The 21,411-nt window shown below is 38.3% G+C and overlaps 2 protein-coding genes across 7 annotated transcripts in view; both read left to right on the top strand.

Moving 5' to 3' along the window:
* The window catches only part of srpk1b (SRSF protein kinase 1b), a 257,960-nt gene that overhangs the window by 62,010 nt on the left and 174,539 nt on the right, over positions 1-21,411 (top strand). The window lies entirely within an intron of this gene.
* The window catches only part of kif21b (kinesin family member 21B), a 118,063-nt gene continuing 110,690 nt past the window's right edge, over positions 14,039-21,411 (top strand). For 5 of the 6 annotated variants that reach the window (XM_049471783.1, XM_049471779.1, XM_049471780.1 and 2 more), the window contains exon 1: positions 14,039-14,571. In XM_049471783.1, the coding sequence (XP_049327740.1) occupies positions 14,531-14,571 (41 nt within the window). In that variant the 5' untranslated portion in view covers positions 14,039-14,530. Of the gene's footprint in view, positions 14,572-14,816; positions 14,997-21,411 lie in introns of those variants that run through there. The other variant, XM_049471782.1, reaches the window with a different exon arrangement.

Raw genomic sequence — 21,411 nt, 5'->3', positions numbered from 1 at the left:
AGGGGTAATAGCAGGACTTGTCCAGTAGGAGTCGCTGTAATATTGTGAAACTCATATTAAAGGAGCAGCTCCTTTAGTCAATAAATTAACATGTATATCTATTTATTATTTTATATTTTTAAAGGATACTAAAGACTGAAAATTCCAACTCAATGTCCAGTTTAGATATTTAATTTATAGTAGTTTTTTTATTAATAATTTAAAATTGTTACTAATTTATACTACTACTACTACTACTACTACTACTACTAATAATAATAATAATAATAATAGACAAAAGATATACTTTTTTCAAATTAAACATGACAAAAAACAAACTAATAATAATAATTTAATAATAAATAATTTAAATGTTTTTTTTTAAACGGAAAAGAAATAAGAAAATGATGTGTAGTAGATTAAATGGATTAATCTGTAGTAGTATTGAAATGGATGACAAACAATAGAAAATTAACAAAGTAAGAGACAGCAAATGTAAATATATATACTTTTAAAAATGATTTTTAAAAGTAGAAACAGAGGATAATAAAATAAACAAATTAGATATAAAAAAAACAATATTGGCATGAATAATACATAATGAATAAAACAAACTAAATCTATATCTATAATAAACAAACCATTTAAATTAATATTCTAATTGAAACATATAAAACCTAAATGATTTAAATGTAAAAGGTATTTACATTTGTAAAACATATTTAGTTGCCATTTTAAAAATAAATAAATATAGATTTTAAGTTGCTTTTAAAAAGCGATGTTATTTATGTAATATTTAGCCAGCGAGCATTTGATTTTGTTAGACATCATTTTGTCAGAGATCTTATTCACTGTAAAATTTGATAAATTAATTTTACTTCAGAGAATCAGAGAAACAGGTTGCCCTGAAAAAGTTATAAATATTTAGTAAATAAACTTAGTAAAAAGATTTAGTAAAAAACTGTTATTTTAAAGATATGTTTACTATATGTTTGTTATTTAAGTGAACTTAAACAGTTAGGAATCATATTTAATAAAATCACACAGCACAGTGATTGTTGACGGGCAGGTGTGGTTTAGGCCTGTGGGCCTGAAAGTCTGTAGAGCTGCAGCTTTTATATGTATATCTGTTCTCATCAGCTGTTCACTAAAGTGCATTGATGGATCTGTGTGTATGATTAATGAGTAGTGTAATTATATGATCACATTCACCCGTGGTCTTTTTTTTTGTGGTTTACGCTTATGAAGAATAACCCCTGTCAGTTTAAACAATTGTTGCTGCTGGTAGAACTGGAAGAAAAATAAAGGAACAAATAACTCTGACATTTAACGGGAAATAATGGCACACGCTCCACCTGCCAGCGTGCATAATTCCTCAATAACTCATGATTAAAATATACGAATCAACGGCAGCCGGAGAAAAGGACAATACAGTGGTCTCCTGGGGGGCGGCCTGAGGAAATCAATGAAGTGCTCATCTGTCCAGTTCAACTGGCTGCGGCATGAATAGCGTCAAGTGACTGACGGAAACTGCCATCTGCTCGTGCTGATAGCTGTGGGCTTTTTTTATTGTAAGCGATTTCCAAAATGTCACCTCTACATTGCTTTATTAAGTTGTAACCAGCACATGATGAATGTATTTGCTTTTATTGCAAATATCATGTTAGCATATTAGCCTGTTACCGCTAACTGCTGGGATTAATGTGTACTGTTTTTTTTAACCCACTTAATTTATACTTGGATTTATAACAGCTGCAAAGTCATACAGTGTATACACTGTATAAAAAGTCTAATTACATGTTACTAGGTAAGAGTTAATTAAACTTAAAACTCGTCTTCTTTTTTATTTAATCTAAAGTAAACATAAATGTAAAATACTTTATTAAAATATTAAGAAGAAAAAATAATTCAGCAGTTAGCAGCTCAGAAATTATGCTTGCTCTTACAGCCTACAACTTAGAGGCATAAGCTACAATTCAACCTAAGGTAGCCTGGGGAGAATCACTACATAGCTCATAGATTAAGAATGTCAGGGGCCAAAAGGAGTGTGGCAACAATCTATAATTAAGTAAAATATAGGAAATTTTGCATATGAAACACAAATATTACCACCTGCTTTTCCCTCATATGTTACTGTTATAGTATATACAGCTGGCATCTGTTTTCATAGGGCAAATGCATTCTACATGCATTCTACATGCATTAATTTACCGCTAAAAATACGGAGATTGGTTAAAATGTATTAAATAAAAGAAGAAGAAAAATGTTAAATCATTATTTTTGGATACTAAGTTGTTGTTTTGAGATACTAAGTAATTTTTTTGAGTTGTTATTTTTGAAAACTAAGTTATTGTTTTAAGATGCTATCTCATTATTTTGATATACTAAGTCGTTATTTTTAGATGCTATCTCTTTTTGGGATATTAATTCATTATATAATTTTTTTGTTATTTTCTTATAATTTTTTTTTTTTTTTATTCCCATTTTCCAGCAGGGTGAATGTTTGCACATGCCTCCTCTGATACATGTGAAGTCATCCACCACCTCTTCTCCAACTGCTGCTGATGCAACATTACCAAGCAGTATCACAGCGCACTCGAAGGAAAGCGCAGCGACTCGGTTCTGATACATCAGCACACGGAGCGGCCTTGTGATGATCGACATCACCCATTTTAAGTGATGAGGGAAAAGAGAGCCATCTACCCACCCAGAGAGAGCAAGGCCAGTTATGCTCTGGCAGCTGATGGCAAGGATGAGCAGAATTCGAACCAGCGATCTTATTATTATTATTTTGAGATACTACGTCACTTTTTTGAGATGCTGTTTCATTATTTTAAGAAACCTGTGTAGATGAGTCTTGTGCAGCAGTATAACAGATTAAGCTGATGATTTATGTATATTCTATAACTGTAGATTAACTGTAGATTAATGAATCTGAGGGGAATAGGTTATGCTAATTCTGCTGGGGAACTCTCCTGCACTTGAAGGAAATCCAAGCAAAATCTAATCCAATCTCGCAAAATACCTGGAAATGCAACTCGTCAAATTAACAACATGCCAAATTCTAATGCATGTTTTACCACAAACTGTACAAATCAGTGTCATGTATAGGGAGACTCCGCCCACGTAGGTGATGATGTAAAGACCTTTATTGCGCTCAGTCACTAAACTGCAGTCTGAAACCAAAACTAACCGGCCTAAATATACCATATACAATTTCATGACAACACCTCAAAACAATAGAATGAAGCTACTCCTTAATTGATGTTTCTCAAATAATTATGTATTTAAAGTGACAGTATTTAATTGATTATATGCTTTTTACACTGCTATTTAAATGTGATTTAACAACATTTGGAGCAGTGGTGCAACTATTTTATAACACTCTGCATCTCTCTGCCAAATCACCTCTTCACCTCTATTCATTAAGCTTTATTACGACCACGGCACAGTGGGGTAAAATTGCATCCAGCAGCAGCAGCAGCAGCAGTGCAGTGTCTCAGTATACCCAGCTGTATACCCACAGGGTGAGATGGTCAGAGAGAGCCATGCTGATGTGATTAACAGGTCGGACAGTACGCTTATTTAGTCTGAGTTATTAAACGCACACATGGCGTACAGTAACGCAGAGCTGAAGCAGGCGTGTAATCAGGTTACTGTAAAGAAGTGATGCAATTTTCATTTACAGAATACAGTGTTAGTGCAGCTCTGAGCTCCAGTATCTTCATCTACAATCACTAAGAGCTCAGAGGCTCATTTACTCACTGTAATGAGAAGCAGTGGGGGACAATCAGGGCCTTCAGAGAATACCCAATGAATTCAGGTAATTAAAAAAAAATATCTGCTTGTTTTAAATTCTGCAGGTATTATAATACTAGCCCAATGCCGTTATGAAAATCCAGTCAATTCAGTCATAATCAGAACATAATGCCTTTAGTGAGGATGCTAAAACTTAACAACAGAACAATTATTTCAAACATACCACAAAATCTGGGCTTATATACCTTCTGAATGTGTGCAGCATGTGTTTTTTCACTGTCTTGTTAAAAAAATCATGGATGTCCATAGGTAAGATGCCATCCTGCTGCATTACAAAATTATACTAAAGTAACCCCATACCATGAATTACCAGATCCTGGCATTGGACTTATTGCTGATCACAGTCTGGACTCACTATATGAGGGTCTATCCTAGTGGTCTCAGACTTTTGAGACACTAAACCATTATTTATAGATATTAATTCGTTGTTTTAAGACATTAAATTATTATTTTGAGATGTTATCTAATTATTTTAAGATACTAAGTCTCTATTTGGAGAAAAAAGTCATTATTTTAGGATAAGTCATTAATTTTAGATACCAAGTCATTATTTCGAAATTGTATTTTTGAGACACTGTCATTTTTTTTTAGATATTAAGTCGTTGTTTTAAGACACTAAATTATTATTTTGAGATGTTATCTAATTATTTTAAGATACTAAGTCTGATTGGAGAAAAAAAGTCATTATTGTAGGATAAGTCATTAATTTTAGATTTGTTTAAAAATGGTTTAAAATGGTTTAAAAATGTTATTTTTGAGACACTGACGTTATTTTTAGATATTAAGTTGTGGTTTTGAGACTAAGTCGTTATTTTAATAAGTTATCTCTTTATACTAAGTCTTTATTTGGAGGAAAAAAGTCATATTTTATTATTATTTTTAGGATAATAATCATTCATTTTAGATACTAAGTCATTATTTTAAAATGTCATCTCTTTATGTTGAGTCTTTATTGTGAAAACAATTCATTGTTTTTAGATTTTAAGTCATTTAACAGCATTTTAAAATAAATACTGTATCTCAAAATAGTGATTTTTTTTTCTGAAAATAGTGACTTAGTATCTCAAAACAATGTGATAGCAATTTTACTTAATGAGAAAAAAGGGGCTGTATTTTTTTATTTTGTGGGAATGGGAATGGGCCAAAAGTTTTTTAACTTTTATCTGTCTAGTAATACGTTTTCACCATCCCAAGTTTTTTTATTAATTTAATAAATTGTAGGCCTAAAATGCAGGAATAGATGTATATTAATAAAATAAATTTATAAAGAAGTTGAACAGATTAAACAATAACTGCCTGCAATCAAATAAACATCAAGGTAAAATGTATTTTCCACAATGTTGTAATCTAAATCCTGATCAGGTATTTATAGACTTGGAACTTATTAAAGAGCTATTTATTTTGTTGCTGGTGTTTTAAACTCTAGGCTACAGGCTGATGCTCACCCCGTGATGTGTCCTGCCTCAGGTGGAAAGCCTGATTACTGAAGCATCAGGATGACCCTCCATACAAAGAGCTTTTGTAGTATCTTCCTTCCCTTTTAAACACAGCTCCCACAAACATTAGAGACAAGATAATAAAAAACAAGGACAGATAAAAGATCTGTTGTTTCTATACTTCACAGAAGTTGGTTTGTTATATCATTGCAGCTTTATATCATTTTTACCACAATGGCTCATTTAACCATTAACTCTTTTATTCTCTTATAAAGCCTATAGATAGTTAATGTTTAACTCTTAAACTCTGTCTTACCTTTTCTTACCATTTACACCCCTCATTTCTACACTCGTTTAGTCACTGTCCACCATATAGATCATATATTATGATAAACTGCTTGGTCTCTGTTTTATAGGCTGTAGAAGCAAGCATCGTTTTCTGTTCTTCTGACTCTGTGTTGCCTGTGTGTTAGTGTTAGACCTAGTGTTCTCTCTATAGCATTTTTCCTCCATCACTTTTTCTATGAATTAAATTATGTAGACTAATTAAGTTAAGAATAATAATAAAAAAAAATTCTGACCATAAAATTCAAAGTAGAATTATTGTGCAAAGCAGTTGATATAATTGATAATTTAGGCATATTAATAAAAACATTTCAGTGTAACATTTTTTTTTCAGAAACCATTACTTAAAAAATTGAGGTCAAGAAATTAACTGACATTATGTGAATAAATTTAACTTATTCAATCTTACAGTGTATAGTCCGTATATTTTACAGACTATAAGGCGCACCATATTATAAGGCGTACTATCAATGAACGTCTATTTTCTGGTCTATTTTCATACATAAGGTGCATTTTAAGTGACAATAGTAAGGAACAGGGGTGTCGCCATGTTTTCCTTCTAATTCCAGTAAACGAAACTGTAATTCTTAAAAAAAAAAAAAAAAACATTTTCTTTTAAAGTCAAACAACCGCTGGATGTTAATCTACACAGATTTCTCTCCTGAAAAACGTTTATTTGGATGAGTAAAGCACTTTCATTTATTTACAGTAAGCTTACATTTACAATATTTTAGTGCAGTTAGCAGCAGCGCTAGCTGTGCTTAGCAGTAGTAAATGGCACCATGTGCTTCACTGAGGAACCCAGAGTAAACCAGAGCACTATCAGCTAGTGGTTTATCCCACATAGTTTATTTTAACATGGTAAGCATGCAGACTACAGTTTGATATACCCACCTCTGAATGGCAAAAGAGCTAGCGCTTAGTGCAGTTAGCGGCTAATGCTAATGTTGCTCCAGTCTCTGTGCTGGAGAAACTTCACTGAAACTCCTGTATAAAGCTGTACTTCAGTGGAGTGGCTTTACTTCTCTTTACAACCTGACTGGTAAAATTCATACATAAAACGCACTGGATTAAAAGCCATACTTTCGATTTTTGGGAAAATGTAAGGAGTTTGAGTGTGCTTTTTAGTGAGACAAATATGGCAAATGAACCTAAATAATCGAAATTATTAATACAAGCCTAATGTGAGTTACTCAACTCAATAATAAATCTTTAACCACTTTTTTCCCAACCACTAAATCAGACAGTTCCCAGTGGGCATGCTGACTGTGCAGCTGGACGGGGGAATAAGGGCCAGTTTTCCAGTTTGCACATGAGCTCTGGGGTCCGCAGTGGTTCAGTTAGAGCTCAGCTCAGCCCGGCTCAGCTGTGCAGAACTCAACTCTCAGAAACCCAGCTGATCCCCAGCGCTGTCCTCAGGACCCCCATTCACCCATATGTGCCTGTATTGGTCCATCGTGTGACACTTTAACACAGTCAATAAGAGGTTAAGTGGGCTAAGCCCCGCCCTCTGTGAGGTCTGCAGAGTATCCCCCTCCCCCTCTATTTACTTTACAGCTTTATAGCCAGCTGGACCCCGAAATCCATAGAGGTGGAGGGAAGAAGACAGCGGCTCTGTTAAACAAAGACCAATAAATATGAGTTTGTTGGCGAAGCATAAGTAGCCCAGTTGATATATGAGTAATTATTACCAAACTGACCAATGATTTTTAGACTATTTATCATATTTATAAGACGTCAGACTACACACAGATCATATTTTCCAGTGCAGACATGTTGAACTGTTCATATTGACTATTTTTATGGATATATTTATAATTTCTCTCTTCATAATAATGTCTTCATTAAGAGTAAATCTTGAAAAAATGTATTGTTACTGTGTTGCAGACACAAAAAAAAACATTATGTTAATATTGACTTTAGAGCTAGACGATAAGACCAAAATGTTTATCATTGCATATTTCGTCTTTTTCAAATATTGATATGAACAATATAAAAGCCACCTCCCGTGGTTTATGCAATCATGCACTGATAGAACTGGACAATATGGTAAATATATTATATCATGATTAATACAATATAACACAGTATTTATTGATTTATTGAAATATTTTGAAATGCATTACTAGTAGCAGATTCTCATCTCTAATCTTGACTTGATTCTTACAAACATTGACTTGACAAATGAACATGATCTGAATAAGTTTTGATGCCCTCAATATTGCCTGCAGTGTTTTTTTGTGTTTATTTTAGCAGAGTGGATACTTGTGCTGGCGAGCAGGGTACACACAGACACATCACAGTTTTACTGCTGTTTTAGTCTTTAACACTGTTTATTTAAGCAATAAACGAAAATCCTGTAGCTGTTTAAAAGCGAGAAAAAAACAAACAAAATTGCAGTCGCTTTCCCATCATTAGTGGCATGAAATTACAACACAACTGCAACAATTTCAATAAATCCTGGGACAATATACAGTCTATAAAAATATTGTTATTGTGACAGGCCTACATGAAACGATATATTGTGCAGCCCTGATTATGATACAATAAAACACCATTTTATTCAGCTCTAACTGACCCATATATGTAAAAGCATCACCCAGTACTTCAGGCCTGGTGCAGAGTGTTGGACTTGAACCTGGGCTTGCTGGCAGGTCTGTCCTCCAGCACAGATGGTCATCTGGTGTGGAGTGTCTGTATGGATTTGTGTGTGTGTGTGTGTTTGTTTTCTATAGTGTGGCCCAGGGGTAGACTCAGCAGACTGATGACCCAGATGAAGTCAGAACCAGCTGACTCTGTGCTGGGCTGCTCCAGCTCTCTTGTCAAAATGCGTGTCCTCACAACAGTGCAGCAGCAGACATGGGCTGCGGCTAGTCTGCCTGCACCACCCCTTCACCACACACACTTCACCAGGCATCAAACCGCACTCGTGGCTATTATATGGGAGGCTTTGTCTGTTGATGCAAAGCATGGCGGGGGGTGTCCAGAGCACACAGTGTGACGTGTGCTGGAGCCTAAAACCTGCTGATCACTAATGCACTACTGACCACACATACATATATCTTTATATTGTGTCAGAACATGTGACCAGATAAATATATAATACTATATAAAATAGATGCACTCAAATGAAGGAAGCATTGGATTGCTAATGAAATTTTGAAGGTTGATAAAAGTTGTAGAGGTCCCTAATGGTGTCCTGCCAAAATACATCCCAAGCAACTTGAATATTCTCATATTTGAGTTCTTGCAGATTGGAGGTCTGGCAATGCGGCTTACCATTTCATTAAATCTGTGTACTTAAGGTAAGCTCTTGAGATGGCAGCAGTATGTGGATGAGCATTATCCTGTTGGAATAGCACATCAGAGTGTGTGTTTAGAAAACATAGAAGCACTGGTTGTAGGACCTTATGAACATAACACTGGGCTGTCAAAGTGGCTTTAATGACGCCATACATACTATACATACATATCAGAATATTATGTCCAAAAACTGGTTTGGAATGAACTTGGTCTAGGACATCACAGATGCCATGCGAGGGTTCTGAAGTACTGTAAGCAACCACGACAATCAGCTGCATCAGTTGCAGCAGATTATGGTCATGGAAAAAGAACATGATTTGACTGATGGTATAAAGGGCATGTCGAATTATGGACACTGCTAATTTCATGGTATGTTCTAGAGGGATAATAAAGTTCCTCCCAAGAATGGTGCCACATGGGCCACTTATGCCAGAACATCCTCAATGGCCATGAAAAACTTGCTTTTGTTGTCTGAGCCAAGGGTGGGTATTGCCACTATTAGATGTGGGGTGAATATTCTGATATGACTATGATGTGCCTATATGAACACCCAACAAGGCACCAGTAACTAACCAAAATAAAAAGCTTTACCCTTACACTTTTAGATAAATATTGTAGCTTTTGATAAAGAGCTTTACCCCATCAGGACTATTTTTTAATCTGCTGAGGTTCGTCCTATTTTTGGATGAATTTCCTACAAAGTCATCCAATGTACAAACACCCAAACATCACTCATCAGTAATACACAGTGCAGATGACACAGTAAAACCTCTAAAAGGAAAGGGAATCGTGACTGTAGACTAGTCTCTGCGTGCAGTGTGGTTCAGCCCCGGCTGCATTAGGTGTGTGTCCCGGTTCCTGTGTGTTTATGTTAAGCCAATGAGTTGGCAAAAAGCAATTGCATAATCCCCATTCAATTCAGAACTGTGGACGAGGTTTATTAAAGAATGCAAATCAGCTTATGTCTTCAAAAAGCCAAAAATAGAATCCCACAGTGTGGGGATTAGGGAAACATCAAAGAAAGATTAAGAAAAAAAAATTTATGTGCTCACGGCGCTATCGCTGTCACGCTCTTATATATGTCTCTATATAGATCTCTTTCATTACGGGACTGAAATAATGTGCCTTTTTTTGTTTTAGGGCTGCTGTGAAGCTCTGGTAGATTCCATGCAAATGCAGTTCCTAAAAGAGCGCAAATAGGTGCAAAAAAAAGCCTAGTACAATTTGGTCCAATTACAAGGTATGAGGATATAGGGAGTGTTCTTAAAGACCTACAGCACAATGAAAAGCTTCAGTGCAGTTGTAGGAATGGACTGAAGCTGAGTAGGCCAAGGAAGCGTTAAGATCTTGCAGAGACATTCCTGTAAAATACTTTGCTGTCTGTGGGTGAGCGTTATCCTGCTGAAAAATGTCAGTTGAAAGCCCTCCCATTGCCACATGTAGCTAGAGGATGTCCTGTATACAGCTCTGGAAAAAAATAAAACACCTCTTAAAAGTTTCTTTGATTTTACCTAATTGAAAACCTCTGAAATATAATCATGAGGAAGATGAATGATCACAAGCCATCAAACCAAGCTGATCTGCTTAAAATTTTGCACCAGGAGTGGCTTAAGGTTATTAAAAGCAGTGTGTAAGACTGGTGGAGGAGAACATGCAAGATGCATGAAAACTGTGATTAAAAACCAGGGTTATTCCACCAAATATTGATTTCTGAACTCCTAAAACTGTATTGATATTGTTTTCTTTGCATTTTTGGGGTCTGAAAGCTCAGCATCTTTTTGTTATTTCAGCCATTTCTCATTTTCTGCAAATAAATGCTCTAAATGACAATATTTGTATTGACATTTTTGAAGTTCGGGAAAAAACTAGGATTGGAAAACATTAAATTGCAGGCAACTTGTCAAATTGACCATCCAGCTTCTCTCAATCAGGGGACACGCTCCCTCTCAAAGTCTGTCAACTGGGCAAAATGTCTTTGAATTTGTTGTAGAGGCATGTTTAGCATTCAATAATCTCTCACCAAGAGGTACATTACCCAAATGAAACCTTGGAGAGCGCTTTCAAAGGGCAGCATGGGAAGCGATTTTTTCCACGCCCTCTTTTGGCAAGACCCAATGTCTAATTAGACCACACCGTTAAACATTTACATGTGAGTCTAAGATGTAACTGCATACTGCGTGCGTTATTCTTTTTTCGTCAATGAGATTACTAGAACCACCAAAGCATACTAATTTCGAAAGGTTGCCCTCAATGGCTCTTACATAAACGTATAATCCTCAGAAAAATCACTGACATCTTCCCTAAACATCCGTTTCTTTTAAGATGACACTTTAAAGCACAGCATCAAGATGACTCCTGACGTAATGCCAATACCCAAGCTCAAAGCTGTGGCCAGTAAATCCCTGCATGTCTGTCTAGACACATGTAATGGAAAGGCTTTCTAGACATGTTTTCACGTACACTAGATTGAGAAATCTTAGGTTATGAAATTTGGGTCTCATACGATGCAGTTCTCTCTCCCTTGTTTTGGTTAAAGAAAACCAAATCCCATGTGAAGGATTGAGATTGATCCCTGTAAGCTAATCTGCTTGGGGCTTCAGCATTCCCATAAAAACATGCACCAGTTTGTTGGACAAAGCACAGCTTGGAACTGTAAGCTAAAGCCCTGAGCCCCAGCACATACTGCTTACAGTATATTCCTTTAAAAGTAACCTAATTTCAGCTGCACAACAACATGGTTTATGGCATGTTTGCTGGTCCAAGTGTCTGGAGAACGCATCTGGTCTTGGACGCCATTGGAAGCACCTTAGCAGCTCCAGTGTTCCACGTATCTCGTTCTACAGTCCACTGCAGCTCTACGGCAAATGATTAAGGCAAAGAATGGCTTTATTACTAGTTTTTGAGTGTTTCTGTAACACCTTTTTTCTTATACCTCATTTCCACAGAGATGCATGTAAACACAACAGAGAGTGGAAATGGAGGAGCTACTGAACGTGATGTCATGTGACAGAAAAAACAAAAATAAAAACTGGTTCTCCTGTTTTTTCAATTGCAGTCCGGATGCAAGAGTTTTATCGCCGAGTAGAAGTGTGAAATATTTTTCACAGACGTCCCCCTGAGAAACGAATCCCGTCCAAATAGGGCTTTAAAATGAGTTTATCATACCTTTGTTGGATTAAATGTCTATTAACTCTATTGTCCAGGCAGATGAGAGCTTTCTACCAATTTTGGAGTATTGTTGTGACGATTTTATTGCATTCATCATCAATCACCACCCCTACTTATTTATCCCTAACCCAAAATCCCAAACACAAAAGTGTTGGGTGGAGCTGATTTAACTTATCAGCTCATTACCAATCCATTATTAAGATAAAGGGTGTGTTAAAGTGGAAAAAACACTAAAATGTGCAGGGCAGTGGACCCACAAAGGACCAGGCCTGAGCAAATGCTTTTAAACAACAAACCCTTTTCCTAGTACTTCACAAAATGAGCTTATGTAGCTCTAACTCCACCAAAACACAGCATTTTCCCAGCATTCCTCTCAGTCGCTGCCCTTGCATGTTCCCCATTACACCCGGGAGGTGTTTAAACTCTGCCCTTTGTACCTTCTCTCCACAGAGGCGCTTTCTCTACGTTTACAGCCGTTAAACTCGCCTCAGATGTTGCTGCTGCCTTGTGTTCACGCCTGCGGTGACTGTGGTCTGCGCCTGATTGGCTAATTAGGGCTTTCAGTGGGCGGGACCGTTAGACGCGTGTGGTTAGGAAGCTGTCGATCAGTGGAGTGAAGCCACGCCCACCCCGGCATGAGTTACACAGGCTCGGGGACGGGCCGGGTTGCCAGGTTGGCGGTTTCCCCTCCAAATTGGGCTGGTTTCAAGTAAAGCTGCAGGTGAAAATGGATTAATCGTGGAGTTGCATTGTTTTGAGCTTCTTTTCACATCTTTTTACTAACAATACTATTGATAGTATCATGACAAAATGGCAAAACGAATTACAATGCTCTTTTTAAAATATAGTATAAATTAGAAATAGAAAACCCAGGTAGCAAAAAGATGTTGAATCAAAGTTAACTGTTCCATTGCTAATGCGTCCAAACAAGATTAATCTCTGATGTCAAAACTGATTTATTTGTGCACATCAATTTTAATTATCAGAGATTTTAGGTGTATTTTCAACCTTAGATTTTTGGTGAAATCTGGTGTGAAATGGACTTGAGTTGTAGTGAAACATGATAAAGAGTACAAACTTTTGTTGAATAGCCCACCTCTATTCTCCCCCAGCATTCCACAATACAGCACTTTTAGCAGATGCTACCACTATTTTACACCATTAACAAGATCAAAGTAGCTCCAGCCTTAATTCCAAACAAGGTACTGAGAACAGATTTATTATCCCGAAATTAAGTCATAAGATCGACTGATGAGCGCAAATGTATAGGTAGGATAGGGAGGGTCCTCCGAATTCTACCAACGAAGTGTGGAAGTACACTGAGTTTGTTAATGGTGTAAAAATAGTGATTTATTTGCATAAGCAACAAATGCTATGCCACCTATCTCTAGCATTGTAAGCCTGTTGGGAACATCGTCAAAAAGCGCTGTATTTTGGAATGCTGGGGTGAACGGAGGAGGGCTACTTGGCAAAAGTTGGTATTCGTGATCATGTTTTACTACACCCCAAGTCCATTTAAACAATATTAAGGCTATGGTGAAGTCAATATTTTCTTATTATATTATTATGTAATTGGGAATCCAAGCAACTGCCTGGACCTGAGCTGCCCTGGGGCCCTCCGACAAAGACTGGTTATTAATTGAATGCAATGACAAATTGTGTGAGAGGCTGTTTATAATCTGTGATGGTCAATGCAGGAAAGTACAACAACATTGTTATTAAAATCCCCCTCAAAATGGTCCCTACAACTATTTGGTGACAGTAAAATGCAACCAGACTGGAACATGTTCAGCAGTATTTATGCAGTATCTATGTGTGTGGTGGAGTCAATTTTGCTTGGGTCCCCCCCAAATACCTTAAAATTGCCCTGTGTGTTGCTGCCAGGTTTTTACTGTGAAAGACAATTCTGAAGGGCGGGTTTTAAGCAGACTCTGAGCAAGACATTTTTGCTGCACCTGGCAACTTTGGGGACGGGGCTCAGACGAGTGTGTGTGTGAGTGTGTATTCTGATAACACCACGCTCGCACTCAGACGCTCACACGCTCCACATGCACATATGACAGGGCAGTACGGAACTGCAGAACAGCGCACGAGAAGAAAACGGGCGTTTTTGTCATGTTTCACGCGACATAGCGCTTTATTAGATCTGCGTTCTTTCAGCGCTCAGGAACACGGATTATAGCTGGGTTAATAATGCCTGGACTGGTGCAGAAATTACAGACACACAGCAACTGACAACAAGCAGCAGCACTTACGAGCTTTTCACCCGGAGCACGAGCTCCACAATGGGCGGCTGCTGTGTTGTATATTTTTGTTTTATCAAAATCCAAAGCCGGCTCGCGGTTTGATAACAACCCTACCGCCACGCTCGCGCTCGCACGCTGGCTCTCACACGCGTTCACACACACATATGACCGCACTTACGAGGTTTTCACCCGAAGGACGAGCTCCGAGAGCCGGCGGGGACGCAGGACTCAGCCATGGCTGCACAGAACGACTGCTGTGTGAAAGTCTCCTTACGGTAAGAATGAAGAGTGTTGTCTTATCATTATTAATATTATTATTATTATTATTATTATTATTATTATTATTATTATTATTATTATTATTATTATTAATGTTTCATTCAATTCTGCAGACTCGCATAACATAAAGTAAGGCAGCGTAACGTAGCGTAACGCACGCTACCTGGCGTAACGGTCGTTCCGCGTGCAGCCTCGGTAACACTGGATAACGGTCGCTTCTCGTCTTTGTTTGAATTTGGATTGACTTGCGCGAGGACTTAGCTAATATCTAAGCTAATGGAGTTTATTAGTGTTAGCTAGTTAGCGTTAGTTAGCTGGTTTTCCAGAGCTGTTTCAGCTTAAAAATGAAATTTAAAGGCAGAATATTAGTGTGTGGGTAGTGTGTGGCAGTGTTTTGGGCGGTGCTGTCAGTGTGTGTGAGGTGAGCTGAGATTCACACACCCCTGTGTAGCTTTGAGAGAGAAATAACCTTAACTTAGCTAGCTAGTTAGCTAACTAACTAGCGTAGATGGTACATTCTGACAGACTCTAAGTATTCAAATATTGAGCATTTCTAAATAATAGCTAGCTAGCTATCTACTTAGCACATTTCATGTTCTCACACCTTATGTCTATCTTTTCCAGAAATAACCTAAAACAAGAATATATAAAAAGGACACCTAATTTCTCTTGTGTAAAAGTAGCTAAGTTAGGTAGGTTCTAGTCAATTCTAACCTAGCTAGGTTAGGAAGGGTTGATGAATGATGTCCTTCGGGTTCTCTTCTATCTTTAACGTTAGCTATATGATCAGAAAATGAGTTTTAAAGGTAGAATATTAGTGTGTGGCAGTGTTTTGGGCGGTGCTGTCAGTGTGTGTGAGGTGAGGTAAGGTTCACACACCCCTGTATAGCTTTGAGAGAGAAATAACCTTAAGTTAGCTAGTTAACTAACTAGCATAGCTAACTAGGTAATTTCGTACATTCTGACAGACCTTTAGTATTAAACATTTCTGAATAATGGCAAGCTTACTAGCTATCACATATATATTCTCACACTTTCTCTTATTTCTTTCTTTTTTTCATATGAATTTGCTTAGTGGGTTCAGAAAGACATCCAGCATCCAGCATGTAGGCGTTCTTGCCAGTTTTCCGCTGCTTTAATATTGTTCATATCAGTATCTCTCACACCTAGTATCAAGTTAAGAAATATATTTTGTGGTGTACAGTAAATGTTGGTGATATTGTCCAGTCTACTGTGGACTGCTCTAGTAGTAGTACACTTTAAAAGCTAAGTATTGTAGTTATAACACCAGCACTCATTGATTTGCAGAAATTGTCTTACATTGACTTTCATTGTAAGCAGTGGACAGTCATCCACTGCCTGTCATCATGCTCTTTGTTAACACTGTCTAGATTCAGGTCCAGGATCAGGCATTGATTCATGGTCAGGGAGAATTCATAGTGAGCATGTTCATTTTCACAGGAATTGAATTCAAACGTTCTGATGAAGTACAGGGACATTCTGGAGTTTGTGTTACAACCTAGTGCTGCTCTGCTGCTACTGGTGCATGTATGGGCAATGTATGTGAGCAATGAAGGACTGACTGCCACAAGCTAGGCTAGTCTGAAACTAAATGAGTCTAGAAGCTAGGCATGGTCTGTCTCTGCCTATTGTCTGCCTCTCCCACCACTCTCCCAAAATCTGACCTGAGGGGGTGTGTATGCATGGAGGACGGGCAGGCGGGGGAGGAAGGTTGGGACGAGTGCAGTTTGCTCTGTGGTCAAGAAACGAGGTGTAGTAGTCCTCTGAAGCCGAGCGTGACAGACAGCCCCATTTCCCCAGGCTATGAGCCCCGTCTGCGGCTTCCTTTGTGCGTGCTCTGCTGCTGCACAAAAGAGGAAGCGCTGTGTGCCGAAATGCTGAAAGAGGCAGAGCCCAACCCGCAATGGGCAAGCGGATGGGCTTGGTATTGTAAGGTGTATGCTTCTGCATTCAACTGCATTGGTGTGCTTTCAGCATGTTGTGGAGGTCATACCTGCAGATGGGAGGGTGCCGCTGCCGCTGCTGCTGCTGCATTCATGAATGAAGTGCAGCTCACGTGGTCCTCTAGTAGGCACCACAAAGGCAGTGCTGCCAGTTAATGGTTTACGTCATCCGATTACATGAACGTCTGGCACTCTGTGCACTTTGTGTGTGGGCACCTTGGGGACGTCTACAGTGGCAGAGATGCGTGGGCAGGATGGGTAGAACTCGAGAGCTGCAGGATTTTCTGTTCTGGTTTATTGAAAGGTCTTGTCAGAGCTGGTGTTACTGGATATGTTCTAGGCACAAAAAAGACTAGGGGTGGGCAGTTTAGCAGAACAGTGTCATTTTGAGGCTGGAAGGTATTTAAATATTCAGACTTGTTTTAAAGTCCAGTTTGGGGAGACAAAATATAAATATGAGGGGTGGGCTGTTTAGCAGAACAAAATATCTTGATAGGATGGGATTAAAATGAACTTCTGCAGTCGACTTATTTGGTGTGCTTTATACATGCTGTGGAGGTCATACATGCAGATGGGAAGGTGCAGCTTCTGCTGCATCCATAAATGAAGTGCAGCTCATGTAGTTCTTAAGTATAGGCACCACAAAGGTGGAAGTGCTGCAAGTTTAATGGTTTACTTTTCATCCGAGAACATTCAAGTCTGTCTGGCACTCTGTGTACACTCACTTTGTGTGTGGGCATGTTGGGGACGCCAATATTGGCAGAGTTGTGTGGGCAGGATGGGTAGAACTGGTTTGGTTTAAGGTCTGTCAGAGAGCATATTACTGGGAATAATCTGGGAAGATTAATAATATTCTGTTTAGATATGGTTCTGAAATCAGCTAAAATGTAATAAAATAATGGACAGAGGAACCAAAGAATAAATGAATAGACAGACTAATAAATGGCTGGCCAGTTTACACCTTTGTGTGATTAACATGTTGAAATATATTGATCATTTATTGGTGTTGGTGCGTTATTGTATCCCAACAAGTGTTAAGCTTATTAAGCTTGTCTCAGTTTAACTGTCTACAGTACAGTACAGTGCAGTACAGTACAGTACTAGTTTTTTTTATAGATTTTCATATCCAACTCATAACATCCCAAAATTCTCTGGATAACCCAAATCTAACATTATGCATGGTACCAATAGGTTCTAGATGTTTATATGCTCTAGAGAGTCCTATACTACTGACTACTACTGCAGGGGTTGCAACCTAAAGTAGCTGAATGTTTTCATTAGGAAAAGGGTGTCTACAAACAATAAAACATAGAAATGTGCGAATAGACAGTGATATATAATCTGAGGATATTTCAGTGGTCATTATTAAGTGTAGGTTTATACAGTACGCATTTAAACTTTGCTCAACCCTCCATAGTTTTTCTCATTGCTCTCCGTCCTCTTCCTGCTCTTCTGTAATCACTTTAAATGCCTGTCGTTAAAAGATTGATTTATTTTCTCCTCCAGTGGGTGGGAGCTGGTTGTGTGTGTGTATTTGTGTTTATGGGAATTCTCTCCCCTGGGCCTGTGTCATCTGTAGGCCAACTTTTTCTTTACCCAACCAAACACCCACTCCCCCATCTGGGTGCAGGCAATTGGCTTCTTCAGAAGGTGTTGATGAGTCACTGGTATTATAATTAGATCCAAGGAGAAAAAGTGTTTAGAGGGAGCTGCTGACGGTCCTCCAGCGATGCGAGTCGAGACATTTATCAGTAAAGCGCCTTTGAGACTTTTGGTCTGCTGTATGTGGAGGCTTCTATCAGAAATGTCTCTGGAGGCTGGAGATAACCCATATCTGCTGTGTTCATGTGGGAATTGTCTGGAATTCATAATCATATGTTACTAAAAATACTTTGTCTTGCTTTGACACAGATTTAGGCTTAATTGCCAATGCACTTGGTAAATTAATGCATTTGGTAAATTTTGGTAGACTTCTGTTCCATGAACATTTCCCATATACAGATGTTTAAAACCAGACTAAATTCATATTTTTGAGTTTTGCTGGTCATTCCTGAATAGGAATTTGTCAGCTGACTAAATTGAAGATGAGCTGATATTTTGCAGAACTTTATGGATCCAATTTTAAATCTGAAAATCTTATTTTAAAACGTAATTTTGTAACAGAAATAGTCAAATATGCAAAATGCAGATTCAGATCCTCACGTCAGCTTGAGCTTCAGAAATAGCTGCCATACAGCACCATTTGAGCAATACTGCTTGCAGCAGGGTTTCAGCGCTGACGACAGGAGGCCGTCAGTTTTGAAAAATGTATGTCCTGTTTACATGTCCAGTCTGCTTCCTCCTTAGATTGTTTGAACTTTGCTTGGGCCAGACTAAAACTGTTTGGGGGATTTCTGGGGGGTTGGCGTAGCTGGTTTTAAGAGGTGAACTGTGTGGGAACCAGCCTCATAATAGCCCTGTTTATGGGAATGGCCCCCTTCCTCAAGGCTGCAGGGGTGAAGCGTGAATGATTTAGGCTCGTTAAGATCTCCTCTTGATTAGGAGCTTCATGGTGGCTTCAAGGACATGGTCTTTATATGCTGCTCATTGAAATCACATGTTAGGGCCATTCTGGCCCCCAGGAAGCATGACTCCTGTCTTTCTGGCCTCTTTTTCTGTGTGGGGCCAAACAGTTCTGAGAATAAAGGAAAACAATCTGGTGACTTTTCTACACTGATGGTTTGACATGGGATGCTTACAGACTGTGTTAGCTAACATACTTGGGGCCACAGAATCAGTTTGTGTGTTGGGGGGGGGGCTAATTAGCTCCACATTTGCGTCACCTTGTGCTGCACGATCTAGGGTCTTTATATTTCCAGTGAAGACAGTGGTGGAGAACATGTATTGGTCTGTTCCTCTTCGTTTGGCATTTACGGAGTGTATTCTGTGCTGGTTTGCACATGACTGCATCCAAACTGGCAAAATCCTGGCAAGCAAGTTTACTCAAATAAAGTAACTTTTTAATGATATTCAATTTTTTTGAGATGCACTTGTCAGGAATGTCAGGAATGTATGACCATGCACATCTGATGACGTCAACAGTCGCAAAATTATTATGAGATGCTGTGCACTTTATGGTCCTGATTTAGGATCAAAGCAAATAGACAATGAAACCATAACTAGTTTAACAGGTCCTCACCAACATGCAACGGTACAGCATGTCCTTAGTAATCATGTTCCCGTTCAGTGGAAAAAGGTCTATTTTTTTATTGCAGTAGATCTAAAAAAACATTTTGATGCTATCTAATATCTTAACTCCAAGCAATAGATCAGCAGATCTGCAGTGAGTTTTCAGCAAAGGTGTCCTCCACCTCTATTGTTCTTTAAATGTTGCGTAATTGTCCAGTTGAACACATGGGCTCTGCAAGAACAATACAAGGTTTATCCAAATGCAACTGTTTTGGTCCCGATAATCAGATAAGCTGCTGCTGCAGCAGCAGATCCTCATCCTCTGGGCCGTGCAAAATCAGATGATAATGAAGTTGATAATGTGAAGATTCATTTAGCCACAGAGATGGCCCAAATATTTTTTTAGTCCGTTTTCACGGGGGCTAGGGCTTTAATGTGGCGTGAAGTGTTTTAGTTCTAGCTTGTGGCACAGTCTATTGCTTTTGAAGCTCCATTAGTGTGTGCAAAAACAATGACTTCCTCTCGGCCACGCGGGCCAGAGGCACTCCTTCGAGCTGCTTCCTGTTGCAGTAACATTTTGAATCATCTTGCAGATTGACGATCAGCTACACTTGCCCCCAAAAGCTCAGCACGCGTTGTCATTGCTTCTGAGACAATCACAGGGGCAGCGGCCAACAATATGTCTTAATGATAAACTGCAGCAAAACACAACAGCTCAGTTTAGGGTTGCCAAATGTAAGATATTTAAAGTGCAAAACCATACAAAAGGCATATAAAATATACTGAAATAAAAGAAATGTAGGAAGAAATATTGTAGGAAAAAAATGCTAATTCATTGTTTCTTGTTTGTTGTGTTTGAAGAATGCAGTCGATTAACGCCAGCAATAATTGTGGCATTAAACCCCTTAAACACATGTATTTACAATTCCCTCATAATTAGCAGAAATTAACATCAAAAGCAGACTCTAAAGCAGAACTCTGTGGGACCCAACAAAATATGCTAAGCTAAGCTAAGCTAATACCAAATAATTTACCGTATACTGACATGCCAAAAGTTATGGCACATTAGTCTGTAAATTTATCGTGAAGTGTTTTTCAGGGGATGCCTTTGTAACACCCACATTTAAGCACTTAAACACAGTGATCATGTGAATGATTGAATGTAAGTACTTCTTAGCAGGAATACACCATAGGAGAAGGTCATTTCCACCCACAGTAGACAAAAAAGTTGATGGTAATGATCGTGACCGGCAGTGTCTGGCTTGAATTGTCTATGTGACCTGGGAAGCGACTTTGACAGAAATCATGACGGACACATTCATTTTAGATGACTCTGCATGCATACACTGTAGGTTAATTCTATGTAATTTACTGTAGCTTTCTTGGGACATGGCAAAAGTCATGAGACACCAAGTGTCTAACCAAGTTATTTATGATTTTTTAATGTATGTCCCGTTCTTGATTCATCCCACATTAAACAGACACATTTCATTAAATCTTAGCTAGAGGGCTCATTTTCCTATTGATGCCCTCTTTGACATTGGTATTCCAGTGACCGATAACTGGACAATAATGACAGACAAAAGATTTATACAGCCTCTCTAACTCTAGAGTGGAGTTATTTCTCTCAAAGGAAACATCAAACGTCTTCAACAGAAGCCCCTCATTCTTTTGTATTCGCTATTGAACCCCAGCCAGCAGCAG

This window comes from Astyanax mexicanus, chromosome 24, assembly GCF_023375975.1.
Source record: "Astyanax mexicanus isolate ESR-SI-001 chromosome 24, AstMex3_surface, whole genome shotgun sequence".
NCBI classification, from domain to species: Eukaryota; Metazoa; Chordata; class Actinopteri; order Characiformes; family Acestrorhamphidae; genus Astyanax; species Astyanax mexicanus.
The sequence above is the reverse complement of the archived record's forward strand: the minus strand, read 5'-3'. Positions and strand labels throughout refer to the sequence as shown.